This window comes from Rattus norvegicus, chromosome 8 (assembly GCF_021556685.1).
Source record: "Rattus norvegicus strain SHRSP/BbbUtx chromosome 8, alternate assembly SHRSP_T2T, whole genome shotgun sequence".
NCBI classification, from domain to species: domain Eukaryota; kingdom Metazoa; phylum Chordata; class Mammalia; order Rodentia; family Muridae; genus Rattus; species Rattus norvegicus.
Window position 1 is genome coordinate 56,697,561 of NC_141541.1, and position 18,298 is coordinate 56,715,858.

Here is an 18,298-nt window from a genome sequence, read left to right on the forward strand (position 1 = left end):
TCAAAGAGCTTGGTGTCTGGGGATGGGGACAACGGAGAGCTTAGATGGCGGTAATCATGACAAATGCTGGGTTGGAGGGTCTGCATAGCCCGGCACCCAATTCCTGGGAAAGGTGGTGGGGGAGCTGAGAGGACCGGGAAGCTCGCTTTGTGCCCTGTTCAGCTGGTGAAACAGAGTAACACAGGCTGCAGAGCACAGGACGCTGGGTTCCTAAAACCACCCTGGTGGTCAAATTGACAAGAGCAAGGTAGGGGTGGATCAAAAAGACAGGTTGGGGTGTCCAGCAGGGACTGCCATTGAGGTCTCATTGGGGAGCTTGGACCCTATCCTAGGAGCAATGAAGAACCACCAGAAACTCTTCTGAAACCTGATAGGTTGTTTGTAAGGGGGCTGGGGGTGGGGGATACATTCACTGCAGGTAAAGTACCTGATGGAAGAGGGGAGGGAGGATGGATTGATGCTGGGGCCAGAGGGACTCTGCTAGCAGCCGGAATGGGAGGCATTGTGGCTATGGGTGGAGGGAGTGGTGGTGCTGGTGACATGGAGAAGTCCTTAATTCCTTCTTCTTTGTCTCACCATCTACACTCTTGGGGATCTTCTTTGGGCTTCTGTTAACTCCGGGCTTGGGCTCTGCTCCCTGGGGAACATCCAAAGCCACTAAAAAGAGAGCCATCAAGGGTGCACCAGAACCTAGGTAGTAGTGACAGAGAGCACTGGACAGGAAGGAACCTCACGGGTGTCCTGTAAACGTGTGAAGGAGGCTCCCAGCCAACCAAGCCGGTAAACACAAGTGGGGTGATCTCTATCTGCCCAACCTGGGGCTGTATCTCTCCAGCTGCCTGTCCCCTCTTCTGACCTCAGCCTCGTGCCCCGCCCCACCCCCACCCCTGGCGGGGCCTGCCCTGGAGGCAGTTGCCCATGCTGAGGGCTGGGGCAGAGGGCAGCTGCGGCCCGCTGCCCAGAGGAGGAGGAGGGGCTGCTGCGGCAGGCCTCGCAGGAGCGTTCTCAGGCTGGCCTGGCCGGGCCCCTTTCTCTCCATGAGATCATATCTGGGTCAAAGAGCATGTAAAGCAGGCAGACCCCGGCGGTCACACAAAGCCCATTCAGCCAGCCCCTATTCACTCACCTCCTCTCCCCAAGAGCCCGCGCCGCCAGGACCTCAGTGCAGTGCCTAAGCCCCAGCTTTGATGTCCAAGAACAGAAAACGGCGATTAAATGTTGTTTTAAAGAGGGAGTGCCCACTGCCCTCCCATCTGTCAAGAGAAAGCTGAGGCCCGAGGGAGGGGTGGGGTGCAGAGGGGGAAGGGCAGGGTGCAGAGGGGAGGGATTGGGTTTGGCCAAGAGGAGCAAGGGTTGAGGGGAGCAGTCCCAATCAAAACATATACATCTTTGGCTTAGGACTGTTGTTTCAGAAGCAGGAAACATGACGTGGGACTGAGGTACATGGAGAAAGAAATGTAGAAATGGGAGTGAGTAATGGGGGAAAAATGGAGGAGTGAGAAAGAGAGGCAAACCTGGGTGGGAGACGAGGGGAGAGAGAAGGGAAAGAAGGATCAGAGGAGGACAGAGGATGGAGGGCTCTGAAGATGCCTTCTCCTGGGAGGGTGTTAGGGTTAGTGTGACTTCAGTGTCTCTCAGCTCAACAGCCTGACAGCCAGCAGACCCAGGGCCTAGGAGAATAAAAACTGGAAGGAAAACACACACACACACACACACACACACACACACACACACACACACACACACAGTGGAAGTTCAGGGACTCAGACTGGGCTCAGTTTTAAAGTGTGAGCCACTGTGGTGACGATGCGTTGAGCTCCATCTGGGTCTCAGTGGGAAGGTGGATGGTGCTGGAGAAGAAAGGCAGATGCATACAGGATGTGAGCAGAACTGGACACAGAGCTGAAGATGAGCCAGGTGGCACTCTCACCTGCAGCAGGGGACCCGATGGAGCCCCAGGCTAGGTCAGGCAGGTGTTAGACCACTGAGCAAACCCTCCAGCTTTTCAACAGGTCATGCCTGCCACAGAGCCAAGGACCTTCTAGTGGAAGCTTTGTGTAGAGACAGCGAGGAAGCTTGCTTCACAGTGAAGACGACAGGAGATCATACCTCACACCTAGGGAGAGCAGCCCCTTTGGCATCTGATCTGGACGTGGTTAGATCACTGAGTACTCCCTGCATGATACTGAGTGGTCACCACTCACTTTGAAACACAGGACAGCCCAGCAAGTGCTGCCTCCCGAATTCCCAGTGCAGAAACTGTCACTCGTGCAAGAGTTTTACTCAATGAAAATGTCACTTAGAACATCATTCTAAGGTCGAACAGCATTCATATATTTAGCACTGCTTCTCAGCCCAAGCCCCCAAAAGCAAGGCTGTTGGGTCGACGAGATGGCTCAGTGAGATATGATACCTACTGCCAAGACTAATGGCCAGAGTTCAATTCCCAGGACTCTGTCAACAGAGAGAACTGACCCCCAAGAGTTGTATTCTGGGATGGGGAGATGGCTCAGTGGTTAAGAGCACTTGTTGCTCTTGCTGAGGACCCAGGCTTGATTCCCTGCAGCTGCCTGATGGCTCAGAGTCATTTCTAACCCCGGGTCCAAGGCATCTGAAGACCTCTTTTCACCTCAGAGGGCAGGCAGCAGGCATACACAGGGTGCACATACAAGTGTGCAGAAAAACCACTTATACACAGAATAACTCTTCAATCTTTTAGAGTTGTCTTCTGACCTCTACACGTGTGCTTGGCACAAGTGCATGCGCAGATGGGGGTGTGCGAGTGCGCACACACACACACACACACACACACACACACACACATACACACACGATGAATAAAATGTAACGAAACATTTTAAAGGCAAGAATGGGACCTAGTAAAATGGTTCAGTGGGCCAAGACCCTTGCTGCCAGGCCTAATGACCAGAGTTCAATCCTTAGGTCTGTGACTTGTAAATGTGGCATTGAAGTGTCATGCAAAATGGCTGAATGTGGGGCTGAGATGGCCCAGTGGCAAAGGAAGGTGCTGGAGAGGATGGGTGTATGATCCCCAGAACCCACACGGTGGAAGGAGAGAACGGACTTCGAGAAGTTGTACTTTGACTGCTGTGTGTGCCCCACAGCAGATGTCTGTGTATGTACCTGTGCACATGTGCACACACCGGCACACCAAATCATAGGAATGCAATCAATCAATCAATCAATCATCAATCAATAATCAGGGCTTAATGTTAACACGTTAACTTTTCCTTCAGCTCTAGGCAGAAATCCCAGTTCCTCCAGTGTGTTCCCCCCAAAGGCAGAAAAGAAAGGGATCGAGGCACATTTTTAAAAAGGACACTTGGAGCCAGAGACAACTGAATTAACTTTATTCTCTTCTAACTGCAGATTCAAGGTATACAACTGAACATCGCTATTTTTCTTATGAGACTTATAAATAAAAATACAAAAAATGTTCACTACAAAAAAATCTACTGTTAGTAGGATGTAAAAAATATTCTCTTTGCTATAGAAGGCACAAACTTCACTTAGTGACACATGGAGAAAAAAACCTGCAGCAGTAAATTCATTTTTTTTTCCTTTTTTTTTTTTTTAAAGTCTTGTCAGAAACACTGAAGTTACAAAGAAACGCGTCAATCTACACAGAACGAAGGCAGGTGTGGGTAAGCGGCAACGGGGTGGGGAGCACACTTCCAAGTGGACAGAAAGCAATCTGGACTAGAGGAAAGTGAAGGCAAAGGGGGGGAGGGGGATGGGGCTAACTGGAAGGAGGCCGGATGTGAGGAAAGGAGAGGGTGAGGGGAGAGACAAGAGAGAGGTGAAAGAGGGAGGAGTCAAGGGTGGGAAGAGTGATTTGTACAACAACCAAAAGAACCAATAAAATTGAAGAAACAAAATTGGGCAACCTCCTAGAATTAGGCTAAGAGGAGGTGCTGAGGTAGACATTAACTAGAACATTGATGAATTTAAAACACTATTCCGTGATACGAAGCAATTGGACTGGCACCTGTGCTCGCACATCAGACAAGCAAAAAAAAAAAAAAAAGAAACATGACACCCAAACCAAAAGGCTTAGTTTTGCTTGGTCCAGCAGGGCCAGAGGGCCCTCAGTGCTATAACTTACATACATATACATATATATATATATATATAATTTTTATCTTTATATATAGGGCGATGGCATGGTGCATCATGACGGTTCTTCACCTTACGAGGATTCATGCATGACACTATGTGAACAAGTACTATGATACACTCGGGGAGGAGGGACCCTGTCTGCAAAGTGGGCCACCCAGGAGCCGAGGACTCAGAGCTGCTGGCAGGCAGGCTTGCTGGGGTTTTTCCTCCCTTCTCCTCACTCTTTCCCCTGACCCCATCTATTCTGTTTGTCCGGAACCCTTCTTCTTGGGCATCTCTCTTTCATCCATCCTCCTCCACCCGTTAGTTCTGCTGTTTGTCCTCCTCTGGGAACCTCTGGGTTAAGTGCAGCCACAGTAGCCAGGTCAGAAGTTCCAGGAGAGGACAAGGCTGGATTGGGGGGGGGGGGTGTGAGAGAGCGAGCAGAAGGGAAAAATAAACCAACAGAACCCCAGTTCTCACGTGGGTGTCGCCGGCATCCACCCTAGTCTGGCTGGCTAGGGGACCGGCCAAAAGTCCACCCGCTCCACTTCCCCCACCACAGCCCCGGACTGAAAGTGCTTCCTGTTCTCTCCTCTAAGGGACCCTGGTCCTCCCATCCCAGCTGCACCCACTGTACCTGGCAGCATACCATACACTCGTAAAACTCAGAAGCAGTTTTTTTTTTTTCCCTCAACATGGAAAAACTGTTCAGGCACAAAGATTTAAATAAGCCCGCGTGGCATCCCTGGATTGTACTGAATCACTGGGTTCCCCCAGTCTTCCAACCCACCCCTCGTACCCCAGATCTGCCTTCCTCTTCTCCATGTAAAGCAACCAAGCAGCAATGACATTTCTCTATCTTATATCTCTCTTGCTATATCTCTTTCTATATATATAATATATATATATATATATTTGTCTATCCTATGTACAAATAGGATTTTAATGCTTTAAATGAGCAAAGGAGCGAGCAGGGGAGAAGCACCGAGGGGTGGGGGGCAGTCAGTGTGCTCAGAAGCATGGAGGGATTCATTCGTAGAAGCTGGGTAGGGGGAGGGACCGGTGAGCAGCTTGGATTTGCTAGGTGGGCAGAAGGTCACTGAACTAGATAAGGCAGCAGCAAGTCGGGGGTTCCCGGGTTCTGTTAACAACACAGCCAAAGGCAGAGGTGACCATCCAGAAGTCTCAAAGAGGAGTGGCACAAATATGGTTTAAGCTACCCTGGGAAAGAAAGTGCCTCCACCCTTCTAGCCTCCTCAGCTCCAGGCTCCTGAAGGCTCCCGACAACTTCCTACCTGCCCAGAGGCCATCAAGCCCAGCAGAGAAGGCCCTGTCAACTTCAAAACTATTTCCTTTTTCTGAATGGGAAGCTGGGGGAAAGGCATGGTGGAACACAGGGGCTGGGGAGGTGTTTTGGCTCCAAGGGAAACAGAAGGAAGGTCCCTTCTAAGCTGTCCCTGCCTCCACTAGGATCCCAGAGCCCTTAGGGGCAGACAGGGCAGGCTGAGTACCAACCAACATTGAGACAGCAGCACAGACAGTAACTCCTGACTTCACCTCCAGACACACACACACACACACACACACACACACACACACACACACACGACATAAAACACACATACACACAAGTGCACACGCACACAGACTTTGCTGTTGATGGCCGTGAACTTATTATTATTTTTTTTTTACTTTTTTTCTTTTTAAATCTCCTCCCACCATTCACATTACAAAAGGAAAGAGCAAAGTCCTATAGAACTAGCAGATACTACAAAAATATTACAGTTTGCAAAGGTCAGCTCAGCCCTCTCAAGCGTTTATGATCGGGCAGGGGTTGGGGCACAGGCTGAGTGGGAAGGGCTGGGGAGCAAGGGACCAGCCAGTTCTATGGAGTAGTTGAATGGTTTTCCTCTTGTCACCCATCCTGAATGGACACCTTACTGTTAAAAATACTGTTCTCTGGGATTTACAGATCCCTGAAGGTGAGCTGTTCACACTTTATCCGCCTGGTCAGGGGAAGAAGCCACAGTGCCTAATGACTTTTAAAGACCACTCTCCTCTGGAAGATTCTCTCTTCACATTATAAGCACGACAGCTGTTCTGGTCACATATTTCAAGCTTAAAGTTGTTTTGTTGTTTTTTTTTTTGTTTGTTTGTTTTTTTTGTTTTTTTTTTTTTTTTACTTCCTAATGCACTAAAAGTCATCTCTACTGTTCCAAAATAGTCCGGTCTGCACCAGTCAAGCGCCCCCAACCCAAATCCTCCCAACACGTGGTTTTGTTCCTTCTTTCTTTCTTTCTTTCTTTCTTTCTTTCTTTCTTCCTTTCTTTTTTTTTTTAAGGCCTTCAGATAAAAACGAAGGATGAAATTGTAGGGGGAAAATGGGCGGGATGGGGGCGTGGCTGAGGAATAGGGCGTGGCTACCGCAGAGCCCATTCCTCAGACTTTCCGTCATTTTCTGCCAGCCCTTTGCCCCTGCCAAGAGCTTTCCTAAACCACTTTTTAAAACCTAAGGTCAAAACACAGCCACTACTCTCTCAGAGAAAGAAGACAAGGAAAGGGAAAAAAACAAAGGTGTCCTAACGTAAAGCACGAAATGAAGCGGGGAGGGGGAGTCCCATCCCAAAGCAAAGGGGATGATTGCAAATGTGCTTTCCAAAAATTCAGGGCGGGGAGGCTGGAGGAGGCAGAGGAGACAGAACTGCAGAAGGAACCAAAGACTGGACAAAAAGAAGAGGTAGCTTTTAGGAAAACATTACCCCACCCAGTACAACAAAACCTGGCTCGTCTGCCCCTCATGCACACAACCAGCCATGAAAACGTAACCAATTCTGGCAGGGTTAACAGCAGGAGGAGACCACGTGGTTGTACAGGCCGTCTGGAACCTAAACGGCCCAGATAATTCTAAGACCAGTGGGACCTTTCTCCAGAGTGTTTCAGGCTGAACTAATGCTGGGTGCTCACTGACGATCTGAGCCCTGGGTGGTGCACGACGGACTAGTGACACTACAGGGAAACACGGTGAGAACCCAATCATCCTCCTCTCCACTCCCACCACCTTCTCAGCCCTCCTGGCCTCCATTCAGATCCTGAGTGGTCCACTTTTCCCTACAGTTTCCAGCCAGAAGACCCAGAGGGCCTCTACCAGGTCAAGTTCAAAGCCAACTATTAACTTACGCCACAACAGAAAATCACACCCTTCCTGTTCCTCCAAATATTCCCCACTATCCAAGGGTGGGGGGAGGAGGAGATAGAAGATTCAAAAGCTCATGAGGTCACAAAAAATGAAACTGAGGTAATTCAAGTACAATGTGCTAAAAGCGAACATAACAAGGGGGCCAAAGCGTCATCAGCTCCTCCCCTCCAGCTCCCTGGGGGCAGCCCCACCACTTCCACCCTGAGCCAGGAATTTTGGTGCTAATCTCCAGAGCTAGGGTTCTCCTTGTGCTTAGAGGATCCTCAGGAAGAGCAATGTCCTCCCAGTGGTCAGTCCTCCCACTCCGTTCAGGCAGGGCATCCGCTCCTTCTCTGGGGCAATGGGACCTTTCCATAGGATGATGGGATTCCTTTCCCTAGGGGCTAAGCTGGGGTTGCAGGGATGTGCACTTGTTTGGAGGGTGGGATGGAATATATTTAAGTTGGTTTTTGTTTGATTTTGTTTCCATTTGCAAGCAGAGAGCAGCTCAGCAGGAATCTTGCTCGTGAGGGAGTTTGGCTGGGGTACAACGCCTGCTTTATTTTTTTCTGTGTTCTCTGAAAGCTGAGGGAGGAAAGGAAGGAAGAAAGGAAGGAAGGAAGGAAGGGAGGGAGGAAGGAAGGAAGGAAGGAAGGAAGGAAGGAAGGAAGGAAGGAAGGAAGGAAGGGGTTTTGGAATCTGACACAGCTTTCCCTAGGAGGGACCTAAGGAAGATACAGTCCAGATCCACAGAGGGTGTAAGCCCCTTGTGACCAGAGATCAGACATCAAAAGCAGGTACAAGAAGCTGAAGGGTGAGGAGAGCCAGGGGACTCTCAGAGACTGTGAGGGGCACCGCTGTAGCTGTGCAGAGTAGAAAGCCTTTCCCTTCCCACACTATCCCCATTATGCCAGAGGTGCCACTCTGAGTATCAGCCGGGGACCCCTCTACCATCTCTGCTTCCCCTCTCTGTTCCCCTCCCATCCTCTTCAGAGAAAGGGAAAGGAGGCATAAGGGCAGAGGCCATAGTTCTGACCAGAGACGCTCACATCTGCTTCCTGGTTTCCATTTCTGAACAGAAAGGGAAGTTCTAGGTTGTGGAGAGGAGAAAAATATGCCACTGTGTGAATGAGTGAAACCCACCCCACCCACCCAAGAGAACCAAGGAGGGCAGAGACCCCAGGAAGGGCCAGTGGTTTGACAGTCAGGTCACCTGGAGCCCCAGGAAATAATCCAAGGCCAAATAACAACCAAGTTTACTCCCCCCCCTTTTCTCTTTTCTATTTCCCCTTTTCTTTTCTGTTATTCCTTTTCTCCACAGTCTTTCCACTTTGTCTCGCTCTAGCTTGCCTTTGCTGGCTCCTGCCATGGCTCTACCATATGTTGGGGGGAGGGGTGTGTCCCCCATTCACACATAACACAGGTAGAGGTATGTCTTCTCTATCCTCCAGTCAGGCGGGATCTCCTCCGGCTTGTGGCCCTTCATGTGCTTCTGCATGGAGGAGAGGCTGGGGCAGTATTCCGTGCAGATGGTGCATTGGTAGGGTGAGGCACCATTGTGTGTTCTCAGGTGCTTGATCATGGCCGAGTAGTCTCGGGAGCGCTGGTGGCAGAGTTTGCACTCAAAGGGCTTCTCACCTGTGAAAGAGACAAGATACGACAGAGGAATGTGAAGACCAGAAGTACCTTGGGCCATCCTTGAGCTTGTTGGAGAATGTCCACCTTTGTAGCCCTGCAGTCTCTAACAGAACTTCCCAAGACCAACGGCTGGGCCATCCAACAGGGTAGCCGCTAGCCACACAGGCGTAGTGGTCTGGTAATTGGGGCACCTCACCCCTACTTTATTTTGTGACTACTGTAAACAGGCAGGTGACTAGTAATGGGAAGACTGCCCATGAAGCTCTGACCCCTTGTCTTGCTGTCTTAAGGTGGGGTGTCTTCCCATCTCACTAAGGAAAAGTGTGTGCTGTGGGAAGGGATAGCAAGTCCCTGAAGCCCTTCTTCATAACAAAGCCCACCCAGAGGGAACAGGAGAATGGATAGAGTCTTTCAGAGCTACAGTCAGAAAGGAGGAGAGGTAGGGAAATTCAAATCAATCCTCCAAACACACCTTATCTAGGGCCGTCTACCCACTAATGCTCTAAGGACCTCTCCTGGGCTTTGCCTCCTGTCCAGGACTGTGTGGAGGGGCAGAACAGAGAACCTAAGAGTGCACGATAGTGACACCCTAGTCACCCTAGTCAGCTATCTAGACCTCCCTTCCACTAGAGTCCCCTGGAGCTGAGCAGAGATGTAAGGGAACCTTGTTTCAATACAGTAATTAACTGGTCAGCTATCTAGCTATCGATACTCCTCCGTGCTGAGGCCCCAGCAAATAATGCAGTAATGAACAGCCAAAGTGATCTAACTATCGACCGGCTATTTACAATAGACACTGCCGATACACTTAATGATCTGCCCACTAGGTCACATCCCACAACAAGGGACTGAGGAAACCCCGGCACTCTGGGATATCCCTTGGGCCACTCATGTGTCAGCAATGAGCACCCTGTCCTCTCCCGTGGCTTTAAGCCAGACGCAAGAAAAACAGAGCTGAGGCAAGGAGACTGAACTCTTTAACAGCTCTACCTTCTACATCTGCTGGTTGCCTGCCCCTCCCCAGCTTACTCTGTCTCCTAAGCCAGCTGAGGTCACCACACCCTTGTGTGGACTGGGTGCTGTCCCTACTGATCAGAGAGGGCACCATCTTCCTCTGCTCTATTTCACTCTCAGCCTCACGGAAAATGCTACCTTCCCCGTAGCTAGCAGACTACAGGGGGTGGGTATTTAACAACCAGCTCTCCAAAGACACAAGGCTCCACTGCCATCCGGTCAATACTCCCACCGGGGCCCATTTTAAGCAACTGAACTTAAAAAACGGAGAATAAATAGGCTTTCCGATTAAGCAGAGGCCAGTCTTAGGGTTCTTCTATCTCTAACTCCGAACCCTGTCCTCCTGTCTGTCCTCAGACCCCAGTGAAGACAGAGACTCACGCTTTTTCTACTACGTGAAAAGGAATGTGGAAGCACTCTCATGGTGGAACCTTACACTGGCTCCTTTCACGTCAGAACACCAAAATTAATGTCACAATTTCCTGACCCTTATAACTTAGCTATGCCCTCTGGCCAACTTCACTCTAATTTAGGACTTAAAATAAGCATCATATTGCCTGACACTCCTGGATGGTTTATAGTATGACTGCTTAGAGGACTGGCTGACTGGGCCCCTGAGACACTATTGCGATTGATTACTATTATCTGCCATAATTGATTAGTAATGTCTGCCTTGGCCTTCAGAGGAAGGTTATGGTACTCAGACCACCTTATTATCTCTTAAAAATATATTTTTAAGTTGGATGGTGGTGGTACACACCTTTAATCCCAGTATGTGGAGGCAGAGGCAAGTGGATCTCTGTGAGTTCGAGGTCAGCCTGGTTTACAGAGAGAGTTCCAGGACAGCCAAGGGCTACACAGATCCTGCCTTGAAAAATCAAAAATATAAAATAAAAATTATTTTTATTTGTGTACATGGGGGCATGAATGTGGTGACCTCTGAAGCCAGGAGAGGTCATCAGATCTCCTGGAGCTGTAGTTACAGATGATGATGGGCCATCCAATGTGGGTGCTGGGAACCAAACTGTGGTCCAAACAGGAAGCACTCTTAAACCACCGAGCCATCTCTCCAGTCCCCATATTCATATTCATATTCATATTCATTCATTCATTCATTCATTCTCTCTCTCTCTGTCTCTCTCTCTCTCTCTCTCTCTCGTTTATCTATTTTACTTATATGAATACACTGTCTTCACACACACCAGAAGAGGGCATCAGATCCCATTACAGATGGCTGTGAGCCACCATGTAGGTGCTGGGAATTGAACTCAAGACCTCTGGAAGAGCAGTCAATGCTCTTAACCACTGAGCCATCTCTTCGCGCCCCCTTCCCCATTATCTCTTAATAGACCCTTCTCTCTGGTTGAGCCTTGAACCATGGTTGCTCGGGCTTCTCCAAACAACCACCTGCTCCCAGTCGCCACCCAGGTCCCAGAGCCAGCCCGGCCCTCGAGTACCTGTGTGAACCCTGTAGTGCGTCTCCAGCTGGTGCTTGAGGCTGAACTTCTTGCCACAGCCATTACACTCATAGGGCTTCTCCCCTGTGTGGATGCGCTTGTGGCTCTTGAGTGTGCTCTCATCCCGGAAGCAGCTGCCACAGAACTCACACTCATATGGGTGGTCACCTGTGAGAACGATGGGCAGGATCAGACCTTTTCTTCCTCCCGCCTCTGTTTCAGGGGACGGCAGGGTGCATTCAGTGTCCTGCGTTTGCCCATGTGCACCATCTGATGGATGTCCACAGCACAAATAGCCAGTCCCTGTGTTCATGCAGACTTACTGCGGCCCCACAGTCATCCACGGGTAATGGCCAGTCCCAGGAAAAAAAAGGCTGTTTGGCCCAGCAAAGAGCAACAGCCCTTAGGAAGCAGGCCCCTATGAGTGTGGGGCAGAGTTGGGGGCTTTAAGACCCTGCCTGACAATACAACTCTTCCTCCTTTTCTTTGGTTCCGAGCCAAGGACCACTCTAGCCTAGCTTCTCCACCCTCAAAAAAAAAAAAAAAAAAAAAAAAAATCCCTCCAGCTTGGAGAACTTCTCTTTGTTCCTCCAATGTTATCCACTATCATCTCCCTCCTATTCTCCCAGTTAAGTGCATTTCTTCTGCTTCCTCTTCACTTCTTTCTCTGGTGAACTCGAAGGATCCCTCAAAGCCCTGCTTCTCCATCATCCTCCTGTGGATGCTTCCCTTTTAGTTCCCCAGGCAACTAAGCCACATTTCCTTCACTATCCTCAAAGAATAACAAACACTTTTGGTCTCTCATTCACAGAAGCACAATTTAAAAAAATGGGGGTTCGGTCCCCAGCTCCGAAAAAAAGAACCAAAAAAAAAAAAATGGGTCATTTATATGGTCCACATTGCCGTATTCTTATTGCTATCTGAGAACATCATGGAGACCGTGTCACATGGCCACAGAAACTATCTGATGAAAGATATGCTTATCTTACAAATGAGTTGCTTAGAGATACTTAACCACTGTCCCAAGATCACCCAGCTAGAAGTAGCTAGGTTGGGACTTCTGCTCTGGTCTGGTCTTAAGAGTCTCAACACTGGGCACATACCACAGGGCTAAATGACACCACTGTATTGTACTGACTGACAGGGCCACAAGAAACACCTCCAGGGTCAGAATGGAGACTTTCCCACCCTTATGCCGGTCATCAGTGCTTGCCCAGGAATGGCTCAAAACCAACTCTTGGAGAATTCTGGGGATTGGGCTGGGAAGAACAGGCCTTTCTTGGTCTAGCCTCATGTCCATTGGCTAACCGTTCTCTTCCTGGGACACTCCACTCTTCGATCCCTGTGGGCTGAGGGGGTAGGAGTGGGGTTAACCACCTTGCGGTTCTGTAACGGAGGTGTCGAGCTCGGGGAATGAAAGGTGAGGTGTGGAACTACTTATTTATTACAGGAGAGAAGGCTCAGACAATAAAGATAGATTGATCACCCCAGACTCTGTTCATGAATATTTAAATACCGCTGATTCCTCTGTCACTGTAATTACAATTTCTCTGGGCTGCATCTCCAGCAACCACAGTTTATGGTAAAGAATGGCCCACTGTATTTCACTTGTCCCTCTGCAGATGTGCGGGGCTGCCAACCGTGTAATGTCCCCTGCATTTCATACATTCTCTTCAGCTGCTGAAGGCTTAAGTCATCCACAATGACCTACGTTTTTTCATTATCCCCATGTCAAACTGTGCTCGTGCCTGGGCATAAATTGTCCTTCTCCTTATAGACTCGCATGCCCGTGCCTTCACTTCCTCTTTAAAATGATATTTTACTCTCTCTGCTGTCTCCCCTCTGTGGGCCACTAACCAAAAGTCCCTCTTTCCTGAATGCAGCCCCCCCCCACCACACCCACATCAATTCTCACCTCCTCTGATGGCTCAGAAGGTTTTTTTCTGAGGCTCTGTGAGGAGTGGTTGTTGGAATCTGTTCACTGACACAGTCTCTCATGGGGTGAAAGATGTACAGAAAGCACAGGGACACGGGTGGGTGGGGCTCCATGATAGAAGCTCATAAGGAGGTACCATCCCTTGCCAGTCTTCCCCATCTAAGGGGCAATGTCTCAGCTCAGAGGCCTGGCCAAACTAACCCTTGTCTCTCTCACTACTAGAGCTATACCAAGTACCCGTCCCCATCCCCATCAAAGTCAAGAGGCTAGCCCTCACTGACACGGGTACTAACAGACTGTAGGACTACCATAGTGAGGGGTAGCCTGTGCATGAGACTCTCTGTCTCTCTGTTTGCTCTCTGTTCTCTGTCTGCCTGCCTGCCTGCCTGCCTGCCTGTCTGTCTGTCTCTCTCTCTCTGCCTGGCTGTCTGTCTCTGTCTCTGTCTGCCTGCCTGGTCTCCCTCTCTTCCTCTCTCCTTCCCTCCCTCCCTCCCTGTCTGTCTGTCTGTCTCTCTCTCTCTTTCTCTCTGTCTGTACACGTGGAACAGTGGAACCGTCTGGTCTGACATCCAGCTCCCCCTCCTTCCTGAATCGGCAACGATTACGACTTTAATCAAAGATTCAGTATCCTCATTAAGATATAAATAAATAAATAAAGCAAGGGCCACGTGAGACTTCAGCTGAAGCCGGTAATTAAAACGTACATCGGCAGTCACCCAGCCCCCCCTCTGGGAAGAGGGGGTGGCAGTGAGGAAGGGCTGGCTGCCTGTGTGTGCTTCTTGCTTCCAGAGGGGGGCCCTAAGAGTTTAACAAACAACCGAGGGGTTTGTTTGATCAGATTTTTATGAATTTAATTACGAAGTGGATCACATGTTAAATGAACTCTCTGGAGTCTGCCCAGGGAAAGAGTAAAAAGCATTCAGAGGATGAAGAAAAAAAATAATAAAAGCAAAAATGACAAGTCACCATGACACACACCCATTCTCACCCCACCCAGGTTTTACAGCTCAGTGGCTCCCAGACCTACAGCCCTCTCCCTGAGAGTTAAGTCTGTCAGGCTGGCCATAATGTACATAGAGCTGGCGACAAAAGTCAAAATCCAATCTGTGGTATGTTGATTAACTCTGTAGGCACGTTAATGAGCTTGACATTAAGTGCAGGACAAACGAGACTAATTAGAGCCCCTCTGGCCTGCCCAGGGCACCTGTGACCCTCCTTTTCCCCCGGTTTGTCATTACTGTGTGGCTTCCTCAGCTCTGGTCAACCTCACTGTCCTCCTTCCCCACCCCAGTCCCTGGGCTCCTCAGATCCTTTCCCCTCGGCCCCTCCCTTCCGTGCAGCTGAGAGTTTATTGTACGATGAGTCGTGTGAATCAAGGATCCATCAATGCCAAGAGCACGGCTGGACTAACGTACCAAACACAGCTGCTGATGCTAAACACCGGCCCCAGCAGCAAATGGGCCAAGAACAACGGAATATTAATAAGGCATTGTGTCGGGGGCGTGCAGAGCCCGTGCTGGGCTGGTGTGAAAATCAATGAGTGCTTGAATGTGTGTGCACAAGGGGCACACGTGTCTGTATTTCTAGAACGAGGGAGGGTTTCTCCCAAACTCTGTCTGTCCTTGCTGGAGATCTGAAGTTTGGCTTACCCTGAGTAGAACTGGACTGACATGTGGCTAATTGAACTCTGAGACAGGGGTGTGAGTAAAGTAAGCTGCATCCTGGGTGGACTTCATAGGACTTGAGCCATTCATATCATGTGACGTCAAGTGACTTGATCCAGTGGCATAACTGGAGGTAGCTAACGGAGGCTGGGCTAAGACTGATCCATCGAGAGAATCATTGATGGGATGATGATGATGATGATGATGATGATGATGATGATGATGATGTGTGACTGTGACTGTGACTGTGACTGTGTGTGTGTGTGTGTGTGTGTGTGTGTGTGTGTGTGTGTCTTACAGGGAGGTCCTTGTGCAGACACCATAGGGAGAGTTGTTGAATATACCCCTTTCTCTTTGGTCCCTCTTGCTGGACCTTACCTGCTAAGACTTCCTCCTTTCTATGGAGCAGCCCTAGGCAGATCTAACCATCTGGTGAGCCTTTCCCATTTGATAATGATACGGCGCTGTGCTCCTCTGACTAGCATGGTATCCAGAACCCAGAGCTAAGGCAGGCTCCTTGGTGAGAATGGTGATGACTGGCTGGACAGTACAGCTCAGCTCCTGAAAGTAAAACTCCTTCTTCATTCATCAGAGCCGGTCATCCATTTAAAGGGAGCCACATACTCCTTTCCTCAGCTATGAAAAGGCTCTTGAGAATGAGAAGTTCTTCCAGGCTTCCCTGAAGCGTGCAGAGCATTTATGTTGTGGATGTATTCTACTATATCCTTACAGAGAGACTTGATCAGCTCTCCCGCAAAACCAGATCAGGAACACACACACACACACACACACACACACACACACACACACACACACATACACATACAGAGAGAGAGAGAGAGAGAGAGAGAGAGAGAGAGAGAGAGAGAGAGAGAAACAGACAAGACAGATATGCAATTCAGGAATTGGCATTCTTTCACTCAGGGACAGTAAGACATGATCTCATTTTGTTTTAGAGCAAAGAAAGGAGTTAAATCATTTATTCCTCAGATAGGAAAAGACCAACAGCTCCTTCAAGGCCCTCTGAACTGGGTATCCTATCTCCTAAAGCAAGAGGGTGGTGGCAAGGATAGGCCAGGACTGGGCAACTAAGCCCGCCTACGTGACTCACACATACTCTGTCTTTCACTCCATCGTGTGAACTGGCTGGGCAGGGCTATCTCATGCTCAAATACTCATTGTCTTCCCTAGAGAACATTACGGTCACAGTGAGACCTCCTGTGTCTGCTATGGAGGTGGGATGTGTTCCTCACTGTATCCTCTGGAGCCTTGAGCTGACCCTCACTGCTGTTCTAGGATGGATTGGGGGAAATCGTGGGATTGTAATAGTTAGGCCAGTTTTTCTCAAAATGCAATTTGCAACTCCCCACCTCCACTATCAGAATCCCCTGGGAATACTCACTAGTGGTGTTGAGAGCTAGAGCCCACCCCGAACCACAGAACCAAAGATTCCGAGGGTAAACCTCAAGAGTACGCTTTTCTTTTAATGAATATTTTCTGTGCTGTGTGTGGAAAGATTGAGAACAGATGTCTACAGGTGGAGGGGTGGGTGGTAGATTGGGAAAACTGACAACATTTAAATGTTCTATGGGAGCCCTTCTGTGTCTAACTTCAAGCAGAGAATGGCTGAGAATGCTTCAACCTGAAACATCCTCCCCCCTGCACACAAACACCATGTATTTTTGGAGGTGAAGCCCAGATATAAGGTCCAGAGATGCTCCCACCCGTCCCCTGGACCAGCCTACCTGTATGTGAGCGAAGGTGGCGCTTGAGAGCCGTGTGGCTGGGGAAGGTGCGGTTGCACTCGCTGCAGATATAGCTGCGCACGCCTGCGTGGACCTCCATGTGTTGCTGGAGTGCACTCTGTGCCTGAAAGCGCTTCCCACACAGCAGACAGAAGACAGCCATGTCCGTGCCTGGAGGAGACAGCAATGGGAGAGCTTCAGCAACTTAGAGACCCAAGGCCAGATCTTCATCCCTGAAGGCTGGGGCAAGACCCAGAGCCGCCCCTAGAAACCCTAAACCCCACACTCTAAGTCAAACTGCCTTGGGCAACCCAGGCCACGTGACGTTGACGGAGCACCCTGAACGTAGCTTAGAGGAAAGGTGCCAATGGTGCCCTGCCTCCATGAGACCTAAAGGCTTGGAGAGAAGCATAGAAAACCACGTGGATGGTAACACAGATGTGTCTCTGCAAGGGTCTGAGTGCAATGCAGGAGAAGCTGGCGGACTAAAGGTGTGACCACGGGGACTTACAGAGTCTGAGGCAGCAGTGGAAAGACAGGTTAGACTCTAGGTGAACCAACAATAACCTGGATCAGATGGGTTGGCCATTGTTATGACATAACTCACCTAAAACCACAAACCTCATATAAGGAGAAAGAAGCACAGGGAGATTAACCCACACCAATTTCCATAGGGTTCCCAGTTGGGAGCAGCAAAGGGATCTATTCACTTATTCCCTAGGGTTACCTGTAGACCACTGTCCTCCCCTCCCCTCTCCCTACCCCTGAGACAGAATTTCTTTGTGTAGTCCTGGCTGTCCTGCAACTCTATCTGTAGACCAGGGCTGGCCTTTTACTCAAAGATCTGCCTGCTTCTGCATCCTGAGCGCTGCAGTTCAAGTACGGCGTGCTGCCACTGCCGTCTCCCCCACCAACCCCACCGCCCACCACCGCTGCCACCAGTGACCACGTTCTTACAACCACTTTCCCATTTAGGAAATCAGGCATCTTGAGAGCCACTTCATAAATAGTACTGTTGATACTTCCTACAAGGAAGACTCTCTGGGGTTCTGGAGATGAAACAATGGAAGAGTGTACTAGTCCCTGCTCTGATCTCAACACCACCCAGCACACAGTGCACCAAGTCTTTGAACACTCAGGGAGAGCCACACCAGGTTGAGTACGATGTCCAGTCCTAACTTTAGAAGCAGGGAGGATGTGAAAGGAAGAGCTGGGAGCCAGATCATGTGGGTCCTGCCCAGCCATACTGCAAGCCCTGGGGTTCATCCTAAGACCAATGGGAAGCTGTTGAAGGATTTCAAACTAGTGAGTCATATGAAATATTCATTCAGTTCTACCTAGTCACTTGCTTGGCTGGCCCAGTAGCCTAGGTGCCCTACTGAAGCCCACGAAGGCAGGCTGCTATTTTCCACTCCTCAAAACCTTCCTGACACAGTCTTCCAGCTGAGTCTCAGTTCATAGCTCCTTGCCTGCCATTTTGGAGTCCATGTCTCTAAGAACATTAGCTCCCAACACAAGCCCATCTGCTTTTCTCTCTGCCCATATTT

General features: G+C 49.6%; 1 protein-coding gene across 3 annotated transcripts in view; it reads right to left on the bottom strand.

Moving 5' to 3' along the window:
- Window positions 1–3,348: 3,348 nt before the first annotated feature.
- Window positions 3,349–18,298, bottom strand: part of Zbtb16 (zinc finger and BTB domain containing 16) — a 187,770-nt gene continuing 172,820 nt past the window's right edge. For 2 of the 3 annotated variants that reach the window (XM_087562577.1, XM_087562578.1), the window contains exons 5-7: window positions 16,752–16,922; window positions 11,407–11,574; window positions 3,349–8,935 (exon numbers count right to left, since the gene is read on the bottom strand). In XM_087562577.1, coding sequence (XP_087418703.1) covers window positions 8,706–8,935; window positions 11,407–11,574; window positions 16,752–16,922 — 569 coding nt within the window. In that variant the 3' untranslated portion in view covers window positions 3,349–8,705. 3 annotated transcript variants of the gene reach the window in all.